Raw genomic sequence first — 25,786 nt, forward strand, 5'->3', positions numbered from 1 at the left:
GTTCCATTTCCACCTCCCTCTCCTCTTCACCTCTCTGTTCTATTTCCACCTCCCTCTCCTCTTCACCTCTGTTCCATTTCCACCTCCCTCTCCTCTTCACCTCTGTTCCATTTCCACCTCCCTCTCCTCTTCACCTCTGTTCCACATTCTCTTCCACCTACTCTGAGCAATGCCTGAACTTTGTATTTTGAGCACTTTCTTGCATAGTTTTTTGCCTTGCTTGCTTTAGTCCTCAGTTGTAAGTCACTTTGGATAAAAACATCTGTAAAATGACTACATGTAAATCTCAAGGCACCCCAGTGTAAATTATAATTTAAAAACACTGCATAACCCAAATGTAATGTACAAATGTAATGTATACAGTCAGTGTATTTTACAAACTCTAAATGTATTGTTTTTTTAGTACTTATGTCTGAAACCTAAAACAAACATTATGTGGATGAAAACACTGAAAAGTTGTGATATATGACAGCTGAGCGCACCTGTCTCTGGCTCAGCTCCAGCCAACGCGCGAAAGCACATTTGAATTTAGCTGTTGATCACGTCATGCACTGACCGTTCTAATCACACCGGTGCTCCAGGGACCAGCCTAGACTGATCACACCGGTTAGCATCTTGCATCCAAAAACTGCTGGCGTTCCAGATTGGAGATTGCAAGGAAGAGCAAGTGAAAGAAAGAATCATATTTACTGTAAGGCACATGACTGCTTATTTCAATATCACATGTACACATGCTGATCCCAGCTAGTGTAGTCCTGCTATTTCGGTACAAGCCTGACTGTCCAGTCAGTGGCTTTTTCCTCTGAAGATACAACAGTTCCTTTGTATGTGTGGACAAAGACCCTTCTTACTGCTCTCTCATGTGACTTGAGAGAAACAGAGATGGACAGAAAACTCTTTATTCACAACAATATTTTTAGATGGTTATATGTTTCAGTAAACCAGAAAGCTCGTCAGTGACATGCTTAGTTACAGGCTTCTTATTGTGACCCTTTCTGCGTTGACGTCGAGTTTGAGGTGTAGGTGAAGTGAAGGAAATGCCGCTCTCAGGTGGAGCCTCGTGACTCCGCAACACAACATACATGTCAATATTTATTATCCTTAGACACTCCTGAGGCCTGTTGCACAAAAGTAGAATTAAGACATCCGGGATAAATGACTCAGCTGAGCTCAATGAAGCCAAAACATGTGCGTCCAGGCTTAATTGGTTGCACAAAGACCAAGCCAGGATGAGCAGACACGGATTCATTAAGCCAGGTGAAACCAATCCTGGATAGGTGCGCGCTCACGGCTCACTCAAATAGACCCCGCCACAGATCACAGATTAACTGATTTACCATGGCAACTAGAGCCGCGTACTTTTCCCCGTCGGAAGCACAAATCCTCATGGAGGCATACGAGGAGGTAAAAGATATAATTAAGAAGAAAGGCAACACCGCCACAGTGATAAAGCAAAGAGAAAAAGCGTGGCAAAGTATTGCAGACCGCCTGAATGCGTAAGTAGTGCACAATTACACACTCACCGCTCCGCTGAAACATCACAATTACAATTCAAATATTTAATTCACATCTCCAAAAACGCAGTTGTACTGTAATTATGAAACGGTTAAATTTTTAATTGAAATGCACTGCAGATATGAGTGAAATTGTGTAAAGTAACTCCATCACACTGTATAAAGCTATGATAAATTATTATTAAAGCCTTACATTATTATTTAACGTTACTACGCTCAGTACGGTTTAATCTTAGCCGTTGTACTCTGCTTCTTATGTTGTCCACCGTTTTTTTTTTGTGTTTCTCCTGCTTTTATTAATGTAAAGCTGCTTTGACAGAATGAAACAATTGTGAAAAGTGCTATATAAATAAAATTTAATTGAATAAATAGATGAGCTATAATAATAATCACTTTAATTTATATAGCGCCTTTCAAAGGACCCAAGGTCGGTTGCTCACTGCACTGCAAAAATGTCTTTCTTACTTAGTATTTTTGTCTTGTTTTCAGTAAAAAAAAAATATCTAAAAAAAATCTTAAATATTTTCTTGAGCAAAATTACCTAGGAAAATAAGCAAAAAAATCTGCCAGTGAAACAAGAGAACTTTTCTAAAATTAAGTGTTTATGGAAAAAGTAAACTTATTTCAAGACAATTTTTCTTATTATATTGACAGATTTTTTATTTTTTTGCTTGTTTTAAGCACACATATTTTTTGTCTAAACTATACTTATTTTGCTAGGTCATTTAGCAAATCAAGAAAATACATCTTTATTTAAGATTTTTTTTTGTTGATATTTTTACTGAAAACAAGACAAAAATACCAAGTCATTTTTTGCAGTGTGACTCCATTAAATGTTCTTGTGATAAAGAATGTGTGTGTGTGTGTGTGTGTGTGTGTGTGTGTGTGTGTGTGTGTGTGTGTGTGTGTGTGTGTGTGTGTGTGTGTGTGTGTGTGTGTGTGTGTGTGTGTGTGTGTGTGTGTGTGTGTGTGTGTGTGTGTGTGTGTGTGTGTGTGCGTGATGTAGATTAAACATGAACGGGCCAAAACGGACATGGCAGCAGGTCAAAATCAAATACAAGAACATTCTGCAGAATGGTATGGTCCCTGACTAATATTTAACAAAGCACAAGCATATATTGTACCCAGAAGGTGCCTGCGCACACATTGTCTGTACTGTTTTAGCAGTGAAAAAGAATACCCACAGACAAGGCACGGGTGGTGGGTCACCAAAGGCTGACCTTACCCCAGCAGAGGACATGGCCTTGGAGCTAAATAAAGGCAGGCCCGTCTTAGAGGGGATCCCTGGGGGGAAAGAGACGAGCATAGGTTCCTCCCAAGATGCCACCCGCTTCATTCAAGGTATGGCCTTCCATCTCTACATGGGATACAACCACATTCATATTGAATCAATTTGGACTGTCTGACTTTGGTTTACCTATTGCCTTGCAGTGTCTGGCAGCACTGTGTTCCTGTTAGAGCCACCAGCACAAGCACCAGACGATGCTGATCCAGTGAGTACTCCATCAAAGGCATACTGTAGGCCTGGCATGTCTTGTCTACTAGCTTCAATATGAATCCAATTAAATGTGATAGGGTGAAAGCCCCAGTGCAGCAGCAACAGCACATGGTGGAGACGATGATGAGGAGGAGACCATCTCTCTGGATTCCAGAAGGCATGAGGTATCATGTTAAGACTGTGAAAGTACTATTTACTCTACAATGGTGAGGAGTCCTCATCAAAATAAAAAAATCTAATTTCTTTTACAGGACCCAGATGCTATACAGTGGGAAAACCAGCCTGGCAACATAGTGCGTATTAATAAAAGGACACCACATCCTGCCAAATTCCAGCTGCGCTAATTGTATTGTGTTCACAGAGCTCACAAGCTATCAGAAAGTTGTATGGCAACCACCTCCGGCGCCAAATAGAACTGGCAGACATAGACATTCAGTACAAGAAGAAAAAGATGGAAAATCTTGCACTGGAGTCTGAAATAAAAAAGAGGACAATTAGGAAACTGGACCTTGAAATAAAAAAACTTGAGAGGGAGGTGAGATATGCCTTCAATGTACACTGTATGCTAACTGTAACACAAATGTATTAATCATTATTTTTCTTTCCTCCCCCAGCTCCAAGAAGATGACACAGCTCAAAATAAAAATTAGGTATATTCTCGTAAAGTCAAGTGAGCCATGACATATGAGCTCTTATTGTGAGCACACAGGACGGTGGCATCTTTCTAAGGTTTTTTTTATTTTCCCAGCAATCAGTACAACCAAGTCATCGTTATAAGGCACCGGCCTCTTTTGCCCACCCCCCCAGCACCAGGTGTGGCCACTAGCCTATATGAAGGCCCAAAATTGTGTGTTCCTTTCTGCTCTGACAATGGCATGCCCATTCTTGCGAGTTGTGGTGGATGAAGGAGCACTTGTGCTGAGGAGAGCCTTCAGGCGAGAAAGGGTCTTCAGGGACCGGTTGGACCCACTGGCCTTCCCTGATGACCATCTATATGAAAGATACAGGTTTTCTGCAGATGGCATCAGGTATCTATGCAGACTACTGGGTCCCAGGATTAAGCACCGCACTGCACGGAGCCATGCACTGAGTGTGGAGCAAATGGTTTGTGTGGCCTTGTGCTTTTTTGCTAGTGGAGCCTTCCTGTACTCAGTGGGGGATGCAGAACAGCTGAACAAGGCCACAATTTGCCGCACAATAAGGAGTGTGTGTCTGGCTATCAAAGCATTAGCAGATGTCTTCATCTCCTTCCCTGGCCACAGAAGACTCTGTGACATCAAAGAGGAGTTCTATAGGATTGCAGGTAAGAGGATCTACAAATTACAGGACAACTGTTAACACATAGTAGGATACTCATTACTTTGTGTGACAGGTTTCCCCAATGTCATTGGTGCAGTGGACTGCACACACATAAGGATAAAAGCCCCCTCAGGTGCCCATGAGGCCGATTTTGTGAATAGGAAATCCTTTCACAGCATTAATGTTCAGGTGAACATAACTTTTTGATATTGTCCATTGACGAACACTCTGCATTGCCAGTGATGTGCATTGATTGGTGTAATATTCCTCATCTTATGATTTCAGATGGTCTGCAATGCTGACTGTGTGATCAGCAATGTTGTGGCAAAATGGCCTGGCTCAGTCCATGACTCCAGAATCTTTCGGGCCTCTGAAATCTATCAGTGCCTATCACAAGGTAAGCCACACAACCCCTATTTATAACCATCATGGCTGTGTCAAGAATATCACTGTGTTTATGAGGTAATAATGATGAGATTTTGTGTTGACAGGTGAATTCTCTGGTGTGTTGCTGGGAGACAGGGGGTATGGCTGCCAGCCTTTTCTCCTGACACCTTTCACAGACCCCCAGGAAGCACAGCAGGCCTACAACCATGCCCATGCCAGGACCAGGGCCAGAGTTGAAATGACCTTTGGCCTCCTGAAGGCACGCTTTCACTGCCTTCACAAATTAAGGGTCAGCCCTGTTAGGGCATGTGATATTACTGTGGCTTGTGCTGTCCTCCACAATGTGGCCTGCCTGAGGAAGGAGAGGGCCCCCAGAGTGCCACCAGCCATGGACTGGGACAATCCGGCAATCTTCCCTGATGACGACAGTGGTCGGCTGCTGAGGGACCAATATGTGTTGAATTATTTTAGTTAGTATGTGTGCTTTCAATTTTGGTTAAATATGTCCTGCGGTGGCAGAGGAATTTGGGTTTTTTTGGGTTCGTTTTTTTACGAATTTGTCCTCTTATGATGTTTGTGCGGTATACTGTGTGTAATACAAGGCTGCAGGGAGGCTACTGCATCCATTCATTTGTCTGTTCAGTTGATGTATATGGATTTGTCCTGCATTTATTTTAGTGTGCAGACATGCAGGGTGTGTTATATACAGACCTTTGAATGTGTATGTATCATTTTGTATAATATGCTTTGATTCTGTGCTTTCCATCTTGTAGAGTCACTGTGACTTCAGTTTCGAAAGGAGCTGATGGTTTACCTGCTTTGTTTTGTCCTTATTCAATAAAGGAACATAATGTTACACATTGTGTTTTTATATTCATATGGAATGTGTATTTGTGTATTTGTTTATATGACAGAGTACTAGGGCCACACTGAGGAAAAAGGATAGTCATAAATTTATGAGGCTGGTTCTTTCTGCAGAAAAGCTACATATTCTTTTTACAGTTTTGATACTTATGACAATGTGATACTTAATATTCTGGCACATCAGCATGTCTTTGTTTATGAAACCATACTGAAGTACAATTTCACGAAATGCCCCACATCTGTCATTTTAACAACTGTCCTCCTTTAAAACAACTGGTTACAATATTATGACTTGTCTTTTTTTTCCCTCTGTGGCCCTAATATTCTATCATTTTATATATAGCCTTATAGTCTATGGGAAACTGTAAATTATCTAATGATAGCAACATCATCTAAAAATCATTATTTATCCAAAATGATTGAAATTAATTATCACAAACGTTTAAATAATGACAGTGGGTCTAGTTATATGTGATAACAATGTATAGTGAGCAGTGAAATAACTATTGGTTTCCATTTGTGGTGACTGCTGACTGACGTTAGGGATGAGATTAAATAGATCCTGGAATTTAGCCTGGTCTGGAGCAGGCTAGCTCCACAGAATAAATCTCCATGGTAATTTATACCATAACATATCCTCCTGCCCCCTATCCAGCTTTAGTGCAACCGGATTACGGATCAATTGAGCCAGGATCACCAAGATATCCTGGCTTAATCCCTTATCCTAGTTTTGTGCAACAGGCCCCTGATCATCTTGTTCATCTTCAGCACCTGAAAATCACAGCGGTAGAAAGAAGACTTAGTAAAATGAAGCTCAGAACTTTAATATTGTTATGTTGGATTGTAGAAGTTGCAGCTGAATGCTAATTGATTATGAACTGAAAAAAAACAAAACATCTTAAGTCACTTGCAATCATAATACTGGCTAAACCGACCGTCTGATAGCTGTCTCACGTCACCAAGGTCAGATAAATCCCATCACATAGAACCTCTTTCACCTAGATACATGGGCGTCGGAACCATTGTATATGGGTGGGACAGGACCCACCCACTTTTTAAGATCAATGATATTGGACCCACTCACTTTTACCGTCTCTAATTCAGCGCATTTGTCTGTTCGCTTTTCAGAGCTCCGTCAGTCAAATCCATTCCACTTGAGGAATTAAATTAAATATTTTTTTAATTAAAATTAATAAATTAAACTCCATTTCCGCTGAATCGCTACATTATATTTCTAAACGAGCCGCAACTGACAAAAGTAACCGCCCGTTGTACCTTTCCAGTCAAATATTGCGTTGCAAACATCAATAACAGCTTTAAGCTGTCATTGCTGGAAGATGACCGTATTAGGGGGATAATCCACGGATAGCTGTGCATTTAATGCACGACGTGGAGTGAAATGGTATTTACTCCAGTAACATTTTTCTGGGGGAGGACCCACCCACTTTTTTTTCTCTTCCGACGCCAATGCCTAGATATCATCATATAGAGACTGTGTCTGTTCCCCGAATTAGGAAATACAAAAAACTTCCAAACCCATCTAAGCTTAAATTTTTTAAAATGTAATTGATGTTCAACAAATAAAAAACAGATATAGTACAAATGAACAAATGCTAAAGCTTGGATTGCTGAATATTCGATCGCTTACTCCAAAAGCACTCATTGTTAATGATATGATTTCATATAATAACCTAGATGTGCTGTGTTTGACAGAAACCTGGCTAAAACCAAACGATTACATTACTTTTGTTGTGTTCAGTTCTTATGTGAAATCTTCTGATAAATCCCTTAAATTGGAACCCCTCCTAAATGATTTACATATTTCAAAAGTAACTGATAAAATTGAAATATCTATGGACGATCTTTTAGTTGCGCGACTCCAGAAAGACCACGCCAGAGAACTTCATAAAGCTAAGAAAACGGAGAAGAGGAAGAAGAAGGACCCAACATCCACAGAACAAGCTGACACATCAAAGTCAACAGGTTGTGAGGATTTTAAGGCAAATGGAGAAACTGCATAAACGATTACTTAGTATTGTAAGGGGAGTTATGTTAGAGAATCAGTATAAATGTCCAAATTGTGAAATATCTGGCTTACAGGATAAGTTTGAATCACTTGATACAAGCTTGCCCTGTGTTAATGTTTTATAGTTTTAAAAATGTCTTTGCTTGCAAAAGAAGCTTGCAACGCTGGGAGCATGTTGCAAGCTTGCTTTGCAACCACAGTGTTTGTGGTTTCCTTTGATCTCTCTGAGCGAGTTCAGTGGAACAACAGGTGTTAAGGCCATGCCTGCTTACTTGACCTTTTAGCACGATTTAAGAAGATGGAAAGAGGCCTCCTCACAGTTAGAGACGAGGCGAGAAGCGAGCTGTGGTTTTAACACCTGCAGGCCAAGAAACGGCCAAGATGTATTTTAAGCTTTTTAGCGTAGGCGATGCAGATGAGATAACCTATACACACATGCTTATTGCATAACAGCTTTAGGGTCATGGAAAATTCCAGACCAATTGTTTTATTCTTCTAAGAATTGTTTCATTGTAAGGGACAGCCCTAAAATGCTTAAGACGGCCCCCATCAAACCATATAAAAGGTTTTGTTTCCAGTTGCTCGGGGCCGCACTTCGAGGTGAAGACCTATACGCATTTCTGTTATTTTTTTTCCTTTTTGAATTAATTGTCTTTGTATTGTTCTGAAACTTTTTTAAGTAAGACGAAACCAATTTTTGGTGATTCGAAAAACTTTTAAAATAAGTCTCAGAGTGATTTTTTCCCTAGAGATATCTTTACTTTATTATAGTTTAGATATTAATACTTAGTAAAAGCCCAGTGAAACGGACCCCGGACTGAACTGGATCGGACACCGCCGAGGACCCTGAAGCCATTACAGCATCTTTAACCGGCAGGTAAGGGCAATTTTCTGATTGTAGTTGGTTATTGGGAATGTTGTAGATGGACTCAGATGTTACAGCGGTATAGAAACACAACATGGCGCCCAACCGTGTGGGGCATTTTGCTAGTAGGGGAAATTAAAAGACAATTGTTCAGGAATAATAACATGTATAGGTGAAAAGTCCACATACCACAGCCACTGTCAGTGTTCATAGTTCAGAGAAACTAATATTGAACACAGCTCACTCGCAGAGTTCAAGGGAACTGAGTGAAAATAAGCGCGCGCAGGCTCATATGAAGACCTGTTATGACAGACAAAAAACTCGAAGCCCAGGAGAGAAGGGTGAGTTAGTCTAGAGAGATAAACCGGTTTTGAGTGAACCCAAACACTTGCAGAAAATAAGGGATTGAGTGAACCCAAACACTTGCAGAAAATAAGGGATTGAGTGAACCCAAACACTTGCAGAAAATAAGGGAGTAAGGAGACATATAGATTTGTGATGAGTTGCATCATTTGTATGCAACACATGGGTGTCTAAGTTTTCAGTGCATGCTTTCAGCACGGCTCGAACGCTGCTCCCTTCGGGTTGTGTTGCTGGTGGGCATTGGTTTCGTCACAAGGAAGTGCGGGCAGGCACTTCTGATAAATCTAATAACAACACCACATTCGGTGTGAGCAACGGGAAGTTTGAAGTAAAGCCAGTGAATCCAAACACTTGTAAAAAATAGGAAGTTTGAAGTGAATCCTAACACTGTAGAAAAAAAATGGAGAACCGAATGGTGACTATAGATTTGGTTGCTAGTGACACTGCAGGAAAGTTGGAATGGTCTGACTCTACTAAGTGTAAATGTGGCTTTAGAGATATACCCTGGCTAGAGGTCAGAGAGGCTGCGCCAGTGGTAAATTTGAGGGTAAAGGAAGGAGCGGAGGCTCCAAACTTCATCTACTCCAATAAAGGAGGCAATGATGAAAACCCTAAAGTACGAGTCTTTAATTCAGCAGGGAAAGAGATAAGAGGTATACCAACGAAAAGTTGGGCCACCCTAGCTGGAGAAGGCTCTGAAGAAGAATCAGACAAAGGCTCGGTAGCTTTTAGTATAATCTCTCAAGAAGAGATGGGTACAAATTTTACCGAACCTGACGCACCACTCTATGAAGACCCTGAAAGCCCGTATGAAGAAGCCATAACAGAGGTCGAAGGACCCCTCAGGTTATATTTTGCGAAGGGATCTAATTTAGTTGTCCTAAAAGCAGGACCTTTGCAGTTTGAAGAAGAGGCAGACGCTTTGGTTAATGCCGCTAACAAGCATCTCAGTCATGAGGAAGGCGTTGCAGCAGCCTTTTTAAGACAGGCAGGACGAAAGTTTCAAGACGAGTCAGACAAGTTAATGCAACGTAGAAAAACCTCTCTCCGTACTGGAGATATCCTCATACAAAAAATAGGAGGGCCGAATGGCAAACCAGTAATACATGCAATAGGGTATAAGAGAGGTAATGGCCATGACCTCGAAGAGGAATTACAAGCCTTAATAGCTCTAGACATTTTAATAGACAAAATCTGTGCCTGTGCTAGAGATTATAAGTATCGTGTAATAGCCATGCCGATAATTTCCGGAGAAGAGTTCGGATTTAACGAAGTCAAATTAGGTGCATACCTGGTAACTGCACTGTTAAGAAAGGCGAGCCAGACTAGCTGGCCTAAAACATGGATGATCTGTCACCCTGACCCAGCAGTGATAAGAAACGTAGCAAAAATGGTGAACCAAAATGAAGCAGCAGGCGAAGGGGGATCAGAGCAAAGAACAGGACGGGGTCATATAGCGAACGAGCTTAGGACAGAAGCCAGAGAATGCGAAAAAGACCCGGAATGGCCAGTATTAAGGCGAACAGTCACCTCCCGAGGTGCAAAAGACCCGGTTGAAAATCCCTTCCCCAAATTAAAACTCGGTAAGAGCTATGAGACCTTCAGAATAGGTAAGGGATCGTACCGACCCACTCATGCGAAAAGTAGAAAGAAAGAAACTCTTTTAGAAAAAAAGAGACATGTGGGATACTGAATATGCACCAGGCATTACCTGCGGCCAAGTTTGGTGTCTGCTGAATGGCGGTGACGCAGAGGAAATTCTTGCAGACACCAGATTAACTCAAAGGGCTAAAAGGGCTATATTAGCACAAAAAGATCTAACAAACAAAGCAGCCCTTGAGAGAATAATCAAAGGAAGTGTAGGTGATTCATGGTATGATCAGTATTACTCTGATGTGGGTACAGAGAGTGATAATGATAGTGATGATGATTCACCGGGTGACTCGGGCAGTGAGGAACCAACAGATAGAGAACCAAATAGGTTTGAAAGTGCGAGGGTGGAAACCCCCGCTCGAAAGCCACAGGTTCCTCGACAGTTGCGGTTCAGAGATGAAACCATCGATACAGATGATCAGTATGATTTAGACAGGGATCGTCTTGCTGGAGTGCATGAGTTAAATCAGCACTTGGAAGCTCTACATCTGGGAACACCAGGACAGAGGCCTAAAATTACCAGCGGTTTAGGGCGGTCCTTCCAGTCACCAGAAGTTAATTCAGAAAGAACTAGGGCAACCTTGGAGGACCTTTTAAAGCGTGACCAAGAAATGCGTATGCTTAAAAAAGCAAAACTGAAAAACACCACTGTGAAAGGAAAGGTTAGAGAGATAGTACGTTATGGAGAACAGATGGGAATAACCGGTGAATCCATAGATTCACATATTTTGGCTGAATTTGGAATTCATGGGGGAAGAAAATTAGCTCAAACGTTAGAAGGATTGATCCCGACAGATAAAGAAGAGTTAGAGCAAAAGCAGTTCGAGGAGAAGTGGGCCGCTGTAGGAGCTGTATCCGCATGCCAGGAAATGGCACAAAAGGGCGTTGAGGGGCTATTGCGACACATATTTAGGGGAGTGAAGAGTAATGCTCTTACTGGAGCCAGAGAATTCCTCTTATATGGCCCGGAGACGGCGCCAGAGGAACTAGAAAAAGCCCTGATCAGATATGATCATAAAACCGAACTAATTCAGGCAGAAAAAGGTAAGCCAAGTAACAAGCAGCATCCACCAAAAACTCAGGCCCGGAGGTCAGAGCGTGAAAGGAAGCCGTACAACCGGCATGAGCCAGAGAGAAGGCCCGCACTACCTCATACCCCTAGATTCGATCAGAAAAGGAATCTAGGAGAAAATAATTATCGTAGAAGCATGAATCGAGAAGGAGACAGGTACAGAGATCGATCGAGACCTAACCTGAATAGGGGAGAAAACAGCAAAGAGAGGGGGACATTTATCAGTCCCGAAAAGTGGGATAGACTTAGCCACGAAGAAAGGGCACGAGTGAGAAAAGACAGAGAAAAGAACAAACCAGCTGCTAAGGTAGGCAGAGTTAAAGTTGACGAAGCCTATAATAACACAGAAGTTAGAGATGAAAAGACTAGGAAGCAAAAACCCAAGAAGAAGAAGAGAGCAGATCCCGAAGACTAGGAAGAAGCGGCCCCCCTAAAGACGGCCCTACTAAAAACAGTAGAAAAAGATAAACGACTTTACAAAGTTTATGACGATACCACATTCCGTGTAGACACAGGGGCCGATATTAGTGTAATTAAACCCACAGAAAACCATGGAGAAATGATTGACATGATAACTGTCGAGGATTTTGATGGTCGTGTAAGTGACAAACATGTTTGGAAGAAAAAGAAAATAGACGTAGTAATAGGTAGTGACAATTTGCTTTGCCCAGATGACCTAGTGAAAATAGGAAAGTTAGGGATTGTGGATCAAGATGAGGAAATCCAAAGAATTGTGAAAGATTCAGATTTAAAAGATAAAGGGGGGCTGGAAATACTTTTGAAAAAGTATTTGCCCTATTACTCAAAGAGCAAAAATGATTGTGGGAAAGTTCAATCGAATTATGAACATATAATTCACGGAGGAATCCCACCTCCACAGAGGCAATATAAAATTAATAGCAAAGCTGAAAAAGAAATCGGCGAAACTATTAAAGAACTTACAGATCAGGGAATAATTAGAAAGCTGCAGAAGAATGAAACAGCCGTCACCAATGCCCCAATCCAAGCAGTGGCGAAGGCTGGGGGAGGCTGGAGACTAGTGAATAACTATAAGGCCCTGAACAAGGTCACAGTGCCAGATACTAGATACCTAATTAACTGCGGAGAGGCTAGTGGAGGTATTGGTCGAGACAAAACGTGGTTATCAAAGATTGACCTTGCAAACGGGTTCTGGAGTGTCCCGTTAGCCAAGGAAAGTCAGGGCAAGACAGCCTTTACATACCGGGGCGACCAATTCGTATATACCAGGTTACCGCAAGGCTACAAGAATTCCCCTAACGTTTTCCAGAGCATGATGATTGAAACGCTCGCGGGGATACCGGTAGTAGTTTATATTGACGACATTCTGGTAGCCACGGAAATGGAGGCAGAACACATGAAACTGCTTGAGCAAACTTTAGACAGGGTGACCGCAGCTGGTCTAAAGCCTAGTCTAAAAAAGATGGAAATTGGAAAGCATGAAGTAGACTTTTTAGGATTTAAATTAGGAAAGGATACCAAGACTCTGACGACTAGCACGAGAAGTAAGTTAGAGGAGATGTTGAATTCTAGCCCTCCGAAGTCCAAAAAGCAACTACAATCACTGCTAGGGACGCTGAATTATATCAGGGAATTGATTCCTAAGTATTCTAGGGAGGCCAAAGTGCTATATCAGGGTACAAAGGAAGGAAAATGGCAGTGGACTGACGAGATGGAGTCAGCCAGATTAAAACTGATAAGAATGGCATTAGACAGTGGAGAATTAGAACGACGTGATGAAACCGTTCCATTAATTGTTGAGGTGAAAGAGGCAGAGGACGAAGTCACACTCACATTATCGAATAGAGACGGAAAGGCACCTATAGCCTTCTTAACTCATACGCAAGAGCCTGCTATGATGAAGTATGAGGAGAATGGGCCAGAGAGGGTGCTAGCGGCAGTGACAAAGAGATTATTGCAGCTTAAGGCAGTAGCAAAAGAGCAACCTATTGAGATATATTCACAAGCAGGAGAATTGACCAGACTGAAAAAGAATCTAGTGATGAATCAGGCAAGAATTCATTCCCAAAGATGGGATCAATGGAATTTGATTCTAAATGACAATCAGATAGAGTGGAAAATGATCAAACTGAAAAGGAAAGAAAAAATGACCAAATACCATGACGCACACCAGCACCTGCCAAAGTATTTCACAGATGGAAGCGAAAAGGCAGGAAGAGTGAAATGGGGTTATTTGGTTAAAAAAGGCGGTCAGTTAATTACTAGCCAAAGCAGGGAGATTCAAGGAACGGCTCAGTTGGCTGAGGTCACTGCGGTGCAGAAAGCTCTAGAAAAGGCAGTAGAGTTAGGACATAAGGAAATTGTCCTAACATGTGACTCAGAATACGTCGCAGATGGTATAAACAAAGAGATTGAAATTTGGAAAGCCAATGGTTTCCATAACGCACGTAATAAGCCTATGCCACACAAAGAACAATGGGAAAATATTTATGAGCTTTTACAGAAAGTCACAGTACACTGTTATCATCAGGTCAGCCATACAAAACAGGAAAGTGAGGCCGCCCAAGGAAACAGAGAAATCGATAAATTCATAGGAACGGTTAAACTTCAGGAAGTCACCGAGCTATTTGAAAAAATGCACAATGAATTAAACCATCCTAGCTATAATATGATTCAAATGGAACTTAGATTGAGAAATCTAAACATCCCAAATTGGAGAATGAGGTATAGGGAAGTGAAAAAGGAATGCAAAATATGCAGGAAATTTATGACGGCTAAAGGAGCAAAAGACAGTGAACTTCCCAAAGAATACAGAGGTCAAGAGGTCTCTGTCGATTTTGCTGGCCCCCTCAGGCCAAAAACTAAGTTAGGCAACTGTTACTTCCTCTTAGCGATCGACAATTTCTCTAAGAAAAAGATGATTTGGCCGATGTGTGCCGCACTAGAGAAAAACGTGGTCGAATGTTTAAAAGAATGGATAAAATGGGAAGGAAAGATGGAATCCATTAGAGCAGACGGCGCGCACAACATTAGTGGGAAACTAGTAGAAGACTTTTGCAAAGAAAACAAAATAATACTAACCAAGAGTATCCCTTATCGACCAGAAACGAATTCGATTGCCGAGAGGGCTATCAGGGAAGTGAAAGAGTATTTTAGTAAGAATGAAGAACTCGGGGAATGGGACACAATTATTGATCAATGTCTTCTACATCTCAACAGATGTGATCACGTGACACCAAAAGAAAAGGAGGTAAAGAGCAACCCGAGGTTCAAACCTGGAGACCGTGTGATAATCTCTAGACGGAAAAAGGTAGGGAGATTCTATCAGGGTTTAGGAACGGTAGACACGGTGAAATCCATAACTGGATCAAACACAGTAGAGTTGGAGAATAACGGGATCCAATCAAATAAAGATCTAGTTAAAAAATAGTAATGGAGGAAATAATTAGGGTCACCAGCAGGAGGGGTCTGATTAGAGTGGAGCACAGTCAACATGGTTCGAAAGCCATGTTATGGTTAGAACCGGAACTCGAACGGGTGTTGGGTTTCACAGGAAAAGAGGCCACGCCTGTGGAGATCCGAGTTCGCCCATACATGTGTGTGATCTGTGATAAGGCGGTGGCCATGCCTACTCTTGCCCCAGATGAGAAGAAATCTATGGGTGCAGAGTGGCTGGTCAATGAGCATAGCCACATAGAGATAGGAGGCATCCTAATATGTAAGAATTGTTGGCCAAGCCATCCAAAACTCTGGATTGATTCGTACAGAATATCCGGGGGTACAGCAGAAAGGTGTAACTGCACATGGGATGGAAAAGACAGCTGGATCTGCGTGGTATGTGGCACTAAGGACAGGACACTAATGTCGTCCAGGTCCGTATGGGAATCCATAAGAGTTATGAAACCCATAGGACTGTTCCAAGAGGGAATAGTCACCAGGTTTTCCAGACACCCCTGGGTGGGGATGAGGAAGCATGAGAGGATAGCTTTTCTGGAAACCAGAATCCCTATTTTCCCGAGTGATGATAGGGAGATTAGAAACCAAGCGCTGAGAGAGAGGGAGGCGTTGGTCGGAGAAATACTGGATAAGGATTGTGAGAGTGATTTGTCTCTAGCCGATCTGGAATCCACGAGGTGGAGCCTCACACTGTGGCAGGTACCCATTCAAGGCTGTTTTCCCGAGGTAGAGATGAAAAGAGGCTCTTCAGGGAAACTAGCCTGGGTCTATGTCAAGAGAGGCCAGGAGTGGCGAGTAAGAACCTGGGGTTCCCTAGCCAAGGAGTTAGCACAGGAAAGTGGATGGGAAGATAGCCCTAACTATAATAAGGATTATAGGGGAACCCTTTCCAGGTCAAATGTGACAAAAGAAAAAAGACAGTCAAGAAGGAAAGAGAAGTTTGTGGAACTTGAAGTAGCACCAGTCAAAGACATAAAAGAGCACAAAGTTTGGCGAACTGATGAAAAGAAATTTTGTGTTGGGAGCTACTATGGGGACGACCAGTTGACAGAAGTCCCAGAGAAACAGTTCAAGATAGTGATGCACTTAAAAATAAATGTGTTGACCTGTGCACACCCCGACTTTAATTGGATCGGGGGAATTGAAGCTGAATTGCATGAGAAACAACCTGAAGTGAAAGTAATAACGAAAGGTCTGTTTCGACGGGCCAAAAGGCTCGTAGAGCCTAAGAACTAACCTCTAATTTCAGGAAAATGAGGAGAGCGAAGTCGTTGGATGTCCTGACTGAAGAGCTGGAGGGAGCGAGAGGAAATATCAGGAGGTTGAAACGACAACGAAATCGCTGGAAATGGATGAGTACAATTTTATGGTCATTATTAGGATTGGGTATAATTATAATGGCCATAGTACACTGTCAGAAAAAAGGGTACGGTTGGGGTACATTTGTGAACACTTAGGGTACAAATGGTGAAGTTGTACCCTCAATGGGTCATAGTTACACCTTAGGGTACTAATATGTACCATTTAGTGGTAAAAAAGGTACAAATATGTTTCCAACTGTCAGAGGGTCCATGTTTGGACCATTTAATCCCCAAACAAAGGTACAATCTGTGACATGGAGGAAGCCAATGTGTATGAAATGGTAAAAGCTTTTTAATCTCTGCATCCACAGTGATCTCAACAATTCAGTGAACACATAATTGTCAATCACCCAAAATAGATTAAACATAGAGCAAGATATTCATGTTCATGAGTTGTTGCTATTTAGAAGAGATGCACAAAATAACCAAATATATTTAATAGCCCACATATTTACTGGCTGTCACTGGTTCTGAACAGTACACAAGCACATTACCTTTTATTGATTATGCAGAGCATTAAGGTGATAAGTTTAAACATAAAGCAAATATTATAAAGTTAAACTGTGTAACATAATAGCTGGTTTAACTTGTAAGATAAGTTTTAAGTTTTAATTTAGTTAAAATAAATACATATTTACTCAACATTTTTAGCAAAAGCAATTTTTAAAAGTAATGTAGACTACTACATAGAATAGAAAACCATTCAACGTTTATTTAAAATGATATGGGGTACTTTTACTTTGCCTCAAAGTACAAGTCAAGTACACGCATTTGAGCAGCCAATGTGATTGTAGCCCGCGCAGTGCACTTTATGCGCGCGAAGAAGTTGGGACGGGACGTCGCAGGACGGTGCGTGTGCACAAAAAACGACGGTTATTTCATGATGGCGGTCTCACTCTCGACGCTGTCGACGGAGGATCTTCTTCAGAAATTGAAAGAAGCCGGAATAAATATCACCGAAGACGAAGCAAAGAAATTCAGAGGTATGTTTTTAAGCATTGTGAAAATCTGTTGGTTCCCTTTCGAGTTATGTGCACTTAACGTAACGTTAGGCCTAACTTACTGACGCCTGAGGGAAACCTTTCTTCGAAAATGCTGACTTGACAAAACCAATGTATTGTCATTACGTTTTAAACTTATTGTTATTACGATTACTTGTATTTTTTGGCATCATTGATTGAAGATATAACTTTTAACTTATAACGTACCCTAACTCTACCGCGAGGCAGTGCTTGAGACGCTGTCAGTGGTGAAACGGCCATAGAAACAGTTCAAACCCATCGCGTTTTGTTTAAAAAAAAAAACTCAATATAAACCAACAGATTTATACATTCAGTTTCCCAGAATTTTCTTACAACTCTAACCTAACGTCACCCAAGTTCACCCGGACGCGAGCGAACGCTTGGCCTGTTTCTATTTTATCGCTTCTCCTAGTCAGTCTGGAATTAAATCATTTACGAATATGTCAATACGATTTATTTCAGATTTATTTGGTAACATTACATATTTAAATAACGTTCTAAACGTTAGTTTAGAGAGTCCATGAGAGTAATCATTTAGTCCTTTCAGTCATCACGAGCGAACTATGTAACGTTAAGCAGCAGTCAGGCTCGGAGATCGAGGCGTGCGTCAGTATAATTTTTTTTTAACCATTTATCAAAATCTCGTGAAATAAGTCTCTAGTCTTTGAGTGGTAATTTAAATAGGTTTGCTTCTAATCATACACTCAGAAAAAAGGTAACGGTTACTCTCTGTTCATATTAGGCCTAGTACTTCAAGTGTACATATTGGTACCTTTTAGATTTTGTACCTTAGGGTACTGCCCCAGTGACAGCTTTGTACCTTTTTCAGAGTGTATGTACAGAGTTATTATAGTGTATTTTTCTAAATTAAAGTAATATTTTATACTGATGAATTTCCATTGAAAGTTTAAAATTATTTTAAAAAGACATTGATTTTATTGTTGCTGTTAAAACCTCAAGCTCACATTGATCATTATTTCTTCTTCTTTTTTTCAGAAAATGAGGTGGATGGGGAAACAATAGAGTGTGGCCTCACAGAGAACATGATCTCATATTTATTTCAAGGCTCCTTTAAAAAACAGTCCAAGTTCAACAAATTTTTACATGAGATGAAGGAGGTGATAACACTAACACTGGAGCCAGTGCCAGCAGAATCCCACCAACAGACTTCGACTACAGAAATGCAAGTATAACATTTAATATTGTGTATTATATTTGGCCTATGTTTAGTGGTCGACCGATATAGATTTTTTATTTTATGCCTGATGCCGATATCTTGGAATGCAGGGTGGCCTATAGCCTACAGTGCTCAACATTAACGCTGGTCCAGGACAAGTGTATTTTTTTGAAGGGGCAAGTGAAAGAAAATTTTTACTTGCCTGACCCGGACAAGTAGTCTGATTAAACCATCAATAACAAAACAAAAAAATAGCTTGTGAATCACCAAAACACTATAATGACTAATACATTAATGTCCAATAAGGCCTATAATGTACTGACGGTAAAGGCTTATTTATACTTCTGCGTCGAACCTGCACCATAGCTATGTCATAGGCTGTGTGTAGCATGCGTAGCTCCTCCAAAAATGCAGGGCTTAAAGTTTTCCGGTAGGGTTGCGCGATATGCTCCATTTCCATATCGTCCTATCGTCAGCCTGTGAGATCGGCGATACACGATATTATCGTGAGGGGGCGGGGCTTACTTATTTGATTATTAACTTGCTTATTTACTCATCAATTTGCTTGTTTTATTACTTCGTTTTAAATGAGAATCTTTTTTCTATTTTGCTAGCAAAGGTGGAGTGTTTATTAATAGGCTAAATCAGGTTATTTCCTGGTATAGTGAGGTAAAAAAAAGATCCTAATCATTCTTGTATCTGACTCGGAGTATTTCAACATGTCAGCGGGAAATTTACAGACACACATTATCCTCTCATGCCGTTACAGATCTGCAGCATTTTGACTGTTTGACGAGATGTGAACACGTTTTAATTTCTTGATTCAAGAAAGAGTCGGAGTCTGCGATATATGTCCTCCTACCAGTGCTCTCTCTGTCTGGATGCACTTCACATGCGCACCGCACTTCAATAACGCAGGTGTTTTAGGGCGCTTTCACACTAGCACTTTTGGTGCGCACCCGGGTTCGAATGACGTCAGAGTTCGGTTCGTTTGGATGATGTGAACGCTGTTTTCCGAACTCGGGTGCGCACCCGCGAACCGTACTCGAGGCCGCTTAAAAAGGTGGTCTGGGGTACGGTTCATGTGAACTCGGGTACGGTTCGCTTCTGATATGAACGCAATCGTACCAAATCGCGGAAGTGAACCGCTATTGATGACGTATAATGTGGTGCGTGCCTGCGTGTGTGTTTAACAACTGCAAAAGGGTCTATACACTTACCTTGACGAAAAGCGGGATTGACGCACTGCAAGCAGAGAGATGATTTCTGCTTGCCTCCACAAAAATTGTCTTCGGCGGACATCCCGCTGTATTTGGAACGGTTTTAATACTTTTGCGGCAGACAGACCCAAGTGTGTTTCTGTATCTTTTCTTTGAAAACAAAACCAAAGGTTAAAAAAAAAGAAGAACAAATGTGAAGCGAGCAATTCTATCCATTTTGAGCCTTTTCATAGCGGTTACCAAGCAACACGAGTACGCGCCAGCTGCAGCTTGATGACGCAAGCGTACTGCGGTTCAGATACAAATAATATAATGTGAACAGAGTTCATCGGGGGCAGGGGGAGGGGGGAGCAATCGAACTCGGGTTCGGAACAGGCAATCGAACCAAGTGTGAAAGCACCCTTAAATGCCAGGAGAAATCAGAGGCAAAAATCTAAAAGTCGATCGGTTATACGCCGACTTAAACTTATGACTTGACTCTGATAAAGGAAAACGGGTTAATCCGTTTACATGACCACGTGCATTGTCAGTTTATTCAGCATAATCGAGTTAATAACGTGCATGTAAACGCGCTCAATCCCTGAAAACGAAAGCAGAAACGGACTGAGCTTTCGCTGCATTAACAGCACGTTCTCTCAGAGTCGACGGTGGATAACGGTAGGCTACAGCAACTATCTTAATTTACTGGATATTTCTCTTGTGGACTTACATTATTGACAGCGAAAAAATTTGAAGAATATTTCTTGTTAAACAAGTTTGAAGTTGCTTGTGATTTTCACAGATGGCAGAGTTTCACAGATGCTTCGTGAACTAAAGACTTTTATTAGGCCTAGGCGGCCTATATCATTTTATTGATATTATTATTATAATTCATATTTTGTAATTGTATTGTTTTTAGTGTTATTCGTGTCATTAAATATTTTGTTAATGTGCTATGGAAACAAAATACTGACGATCAACGATGCCGCGTCTTTATCTAGGCTCTGTATAAAAATTATGCGTCTGTTAAAGCACTCTTGACAATTTGTGAATGGATCACCTTGCAATGAAATTTCGTTGTGGGATGTAGTTTTTGTTTTGTCTGTTTTAAAAACATTTTCTTTGAGGAGTCCTCATACGCGCGTGATATCACCGCAAGTGTGGTGATGTCGTTATGAATTTAGGCAAGGCAAATATAATTGTAGTTCCTAATTAATTTAATAACTATACTAGCTTCATAATAATAATAATGATTTAATACATTAATGGAAAAACGAGCCAATTATCGTATTGATATCGTCAAAGGCATCTGCCATCGGCGATATCCCTGTCTATCGTCGATACACGATACTATCGTCTATCGGCACAACCCTATTTTCCGGCACCGTGCTGGATCTCCGGCAGGCTTTAGGTTGGTATTAGCTGTCAATCACTCCCTTTCACTGCGCTCTGGTCTAACTAGCGCAAAATTTAAAGAGCTGAAGAGAGAAAGATTTTTTTTGGAAAGGGCAAGTGAAATAGTCCGGATAAGTAGCCAGATTAAAACGTCAATAACAAAAAAATAACTAAGGAATCAGTTATTACCAGTAATTATCAATATTACTACTAATGCAAGTTCTTAACTACTACCACATCCTCACTGCAGAAATGCAACAAGTGGTAGACTGCCTCCTGGATTCGCCATTCCACCCTTTCCTAGAGATCTTCAGGCCAAGCTTGATGACAAAGAACCATGCCAGAAGTCCTCTAAGGATAGACACAGAATCATTAGAGTTCTTCATGAAGCCATGATAGAACACACAATGTAAGTCAGAAACTTGTAAAGCAACATAAATACTTTGATACATATCAATGAAGCAATGCTTCGTTGACATGCATTTGAAGTATTTATTTTACTTGAAAGTAATAAAAAATAAAAGATAATTATTTTTTATCAAAGGAGTTTCTAAAGGGCCAATTGGTTTTAATTTAATCTTTCAGGTATCCAACCAATGCAGAATATGTGCAGGTGGCAAAAGCACTTATTGTGAAATACCCTTTCCTAAAGGATCTTGAAGGGAATGGCTATGTAAGTTACTAGGAATGGTAGACTTCACGTTATGTGAAAGGACTTAAATTACTAGTGTAAATAGGAGTTACATAAGGACATTGTTCCATCAATGATATATCCTCGATTTTAAAGGATTAGTTGACCTCAAAATGAAAATTTCCTGATAATTTACTCACCCCAATGCCATCCAAGATGTTCATGTCTTTCTTTCTTCAGTGGAAAAGAAATTAATTTTTTTGAGGAAAACATTTCAGGATTTTTCTCCACACAATGGACTTCGTCTACGTCCAGTGTGACCTTTCCAATGTGATTACGTAATGCCTGGCAAATTTATTTATATATACGCAGAAAAGCACAAGACGAACAATTGTGGTTAAGTATATACATTTAAAAACATTTTTAGAAAATGACCGATCGTTACGTTAGATAAGACCCTATTCCTCAGCTGGGATCTTGCAGAGCCCTTTGAAGCACTTCAAAGCCCTTTGAAACTGTATTGATTTGGACTTCAACAATTTGGTTACCGTTGAAGTCCATTGTGTGGAGAAAAAACCTACAATGTTTTCCTCAAAAAACTTAATTTCTTTTCCACTGAAGAAAGAAAGACATGAACATCTTGGATGGCATTGGGGTGAGTAAATTATCAGGAAATTTTCATTTTGAGGTGAACTAATCCTTTAATTGACAGAAGTTGGTGGATTCTGTTTATATGCGTTTAAAAAAAATGACATCAATTTCTCTGCTGTATTCCCTGATCTACTACTATTTTTTTCCCTGATATGTCAGCACACTTGGCACCAGTCCCTCAAACGCAAATTTAAAACTGAGCGTGCACCTCTCATCCATGAAGATGAGGTAAGAAGGAGTAAGGAGAAGTTTGGCCATGCAAGAGTGAGACTCTCTGAACAATCTCCAACAGCCTGTCGCAGATCTGAGTCAAGGGTAAGTGTATTCCTGTAGTTCAACAGGTTTATTATTCAAGAGCCCAAGTAAGTTAAGCACGACAAACTAAAAAAACTAACATTACAATATTTTGTTTTTCTGCAGTATATATTGTGATATGAAAAACTACAGGAATTTTCACCAGATGACTTGAACGGCTATATGAATCATTCTAAAATGATTAGGGATAAAATTATTTTGTTCGGGAGTGCATCTGTGTCATCTCAACCAGAGGTCCCTGGTTAAAATTTTAGATTTAGATTTTTTTTTTATTATTCTGGTGAAAGAAATACATATTTACTGAGTAATCCACTGTTTTGTAGAGGGGGGTGAAAATTACAATTTCACCTGAGATGAGTTTAACAAAAGAAAAATTTGTTGAGAACCAGAATCTAAAAGGATATTAACTTAAGGGATCTTTAATACTTCTTAAGTTACAGGCATGCAAACTTTGGGCCAAAACAAGAGCTTTTTCCCATTTTAAAACCATTGGCATATAATTCTACAAAGATTGCTGAAGTCAAAAGATTTTACTAATAGACAAATATTTGTGTAAAAATAAAATAATTATGCTGCTTTCTAAAGTCATTTTACCCCACTGTAATTTGGCTCCAAATATCAGGTGTAACTGTACGTTCACACCGCCTGAAAGAGATCAAACATGCAAAATTCGCTCTCGCCGCCCTGCCACCGACGCCGTAGAAAGATTCGGGGACGCTCTGACGTAGATTAGAATGCGTGATTTTTTTTTTTCTCTGAGGCGGAGGACTTCTACATTCCGATTGGTTGCCGCCAAACCATAGCTTATTAACATAAAGTTGACTTGATTTCAACTCCTCTCGCCGTCCAAGGCGCACCGCGCCGCCCTCGCCGGAGCTTGCCGCCGGCGGTGTGAACGCACAGTAAATGGTCATTTTGACCCTCCTCTACAAAATAGTGGATTACTCAGTCAATATTCATTACATTTAATATTTTGGTTTTCATCACTATTTAAATGTAAGGTACATATAAAACATATATAAATGTAAGGTAAGGAAATAGTGAATGACGTGTTTTATTTTTAGATTATTATTCTGTACTTTAACATTTGATCCAATAGGAGATTGCTGTCATTGGTGAGGATGCATCCTCTATTGAGGGTCATGTGAATGTCCTGCATATCCAGTACAGCAAGATGCGACCAGACACCTTGGTGGTCAAAGACCGAATGCAGCGAACCTTTGCATGGCGAAGAAGGGAGATAAGAGATGGGATGACTGTGGAGGATATACTTAAGAAATACCCTTTCTTAAAAACACCCTCAGGGGTCAGTTATATCACCGATTTTATATCAGTTCTCAGCTTAAAATAAATGTTGAATGTTGATGTAAGCAAAATGTATGCTAAAATGATCATTTACATTTATAACTCTTTTGTAAAAACATTATTTTCTAAACCCTCAGGTGAACAAATATATGTGCATTCAAGCTTAGAAATATTTGTACAATGATATTACTAAAGGGAAATGACTATGAAAGAGGCAACAGAATTTTAAAATGTCTGATTTCTTCTTCTTCTTTTTTTTTTCTTTTTTTTTAAGTTCATGTGAATGATTAACTTTGTCTTCCTGCCTAATTTCAGTTGTGTGATGAAGTTGACCGAATGCATTCATCAACTGTCAGCTTAAGCCAGCGCTTCAAGGATTGCTTTACCAGTATTGTGCCAAAGGTTCTTGAGCTTGTTCAAAGAAATGCCCCATTAGCCAAAATCTACAAAGAAGCAAGAGAAGAGATGCTTGCAGAAGATCTATCAGGTATTGACATAAAACATTGCGGTTTTGTGATAATCTATTTCTAAACTTTATGGACTGACAGTTTTGTTAATTAAAAGTAAAGGTGTTCAACAAATACATTTGTTGAAAATGTGTGCTTAGTTTCCATACAGTATATCCTTTAGAAACTGATCTAGCGCTGGATATGAGTAATTTTATTTCACGATAATGATATATATATCACAATATAGTTAATTTTGTAATTTTTAATTAAATCTGAGAGGTTTTTGTCCCTCCAATCCGCTCAACTACGTTTTTGCTTTAAAAAGTTTATAAAGAGTTCATAAACTAATCAATATGAAGCGGATCAGTCCAAATTTTCTAAAGTGGCTCGATAGCTTTTTATATATATATATATATATATATATATATATATATATATATATATATATATATATATATGATCATTGTATCATTGGTAAAACATGTATTCACTTGAAACCAGCTTGTAAACAATTTCATGCATTTTATGCATCATTTGTTGATATTTCCAGTTACTTTGTTTTTAGCAAATTGCAGAAAAATGACTAACAATGAGTAAAGGAAACCACTTATGGAGGATATAAATGAATATGAAAACAAGCAATTTATAATATTAAATTATTGAAGAGTAATTTATTTATTAATTTATTTTTTACAATAGATTCTGACTTTCGTGCAGCGTTGATTCTGCTGCCCCACATCTTTAAAGAGAAAGTTGAGAGCTTCATCACATTGGGAGAGGTATGGAACTATTTGTTAAACTGCCATTTTGTAAAACTCTGATACAGGTCCGGTTATTCAGTTCTGATAGATGTTGCATTGTTTTACTGATAGATGTTTAAAGGAGTCATATGATGCGATTTCTTGTTTTCATTTCTCTTTAGTGTGTTGTGTAACTGTTTGTGCATGTATAAGATCTGCAGAGTTACAAAGTCTCAAACCCAAAGAGATATTCTTTGTAAAAGTTACGGCTCAGCCACGCCTTCCTGAAACACTTTGTTCAAACACTTTGTTGTTTTTTAAACCTAAAACCGCGTAACATTGCATTAAACCAAATACACAAAATAATGTTATTTTTTAGAACCATCATATGACCCCTTTAACATTTTCTTTTCTTCTCACAGTTTGATGCTGATACTCCATACCCAACCATACAATTGGTAGAAACAGACTGGAAAATGGCTTTCTCCAAGAGGCTTCAAGTCATTGTCAAAGTGGATGGCGTGGAGGTGTGCAGGGGAATAGGAGTTGAAGAAGGGATAATTGC

General features: G+C 40.1%; 2 protein-coding genes across 3 annotated transcripts in view; one reads left to right on the forward strand and one right to left on the reverse strand.

The window, feature by feature from the left end:
• Positions 1 to 25,786, reverse strand: part of LOC311088230 (uncharacterized protein) — an 86,061-nt gene that overhangs the window by 23,588 nt on the left and 36,687 nt on the right. The gene's annotated exons all lie outside the window — the stretch shown is intronic.
• LOC311090889 (putative nuclease HARBI1) lies at positions 1,116 to 5,575 on the forward strand (the record flags this gene model as incomplete). 2 transcript variants are annotated; one of them, XM_084126514.1, is made up of 6 exons in its annotated part: positions 1,116 to 1,496; positions 2,521 to 2,591; positions 2,679 to 2,855; positions 2,946 to 3,007; positions 4,597 to 4,708; positions 4,803 to 5,575. In XM_084126514.1, 6 exons carry the CDS (start codon positions 1,339 to 1,341, stop codon positions 5,171 to 5,173), a joined length of 951 nt encoding a protein of 316 aa, XP_083982640.1. In that variant the 3' UTR covers positions 5,174 to 5,575. The 2 variants fall into 2 exon arrangements, with proteins under 2 accessions (XP_083982640.1, XP_083982639.1); XM_084126513.1 differs by lacking the exons at positions 1,116 to 1,496; positions 2,521 to 2,591; positions 2,679 to 2,855; positions 2,946 to 3,007 and adding exons at positions 3,844 to 4,315; positions 4,385 to 4,500.

Source organism: Abramis brama, assembly GCF_963993115.1.
Source record: "Abramis brama genome assembly, chromosome: 1".
Lineage (NCBI taxonomy): Eukaryota > Metazoa > Chordata > Actinopteri > Cypriniformes > Leuciscidae > Abramis > Abramis brama.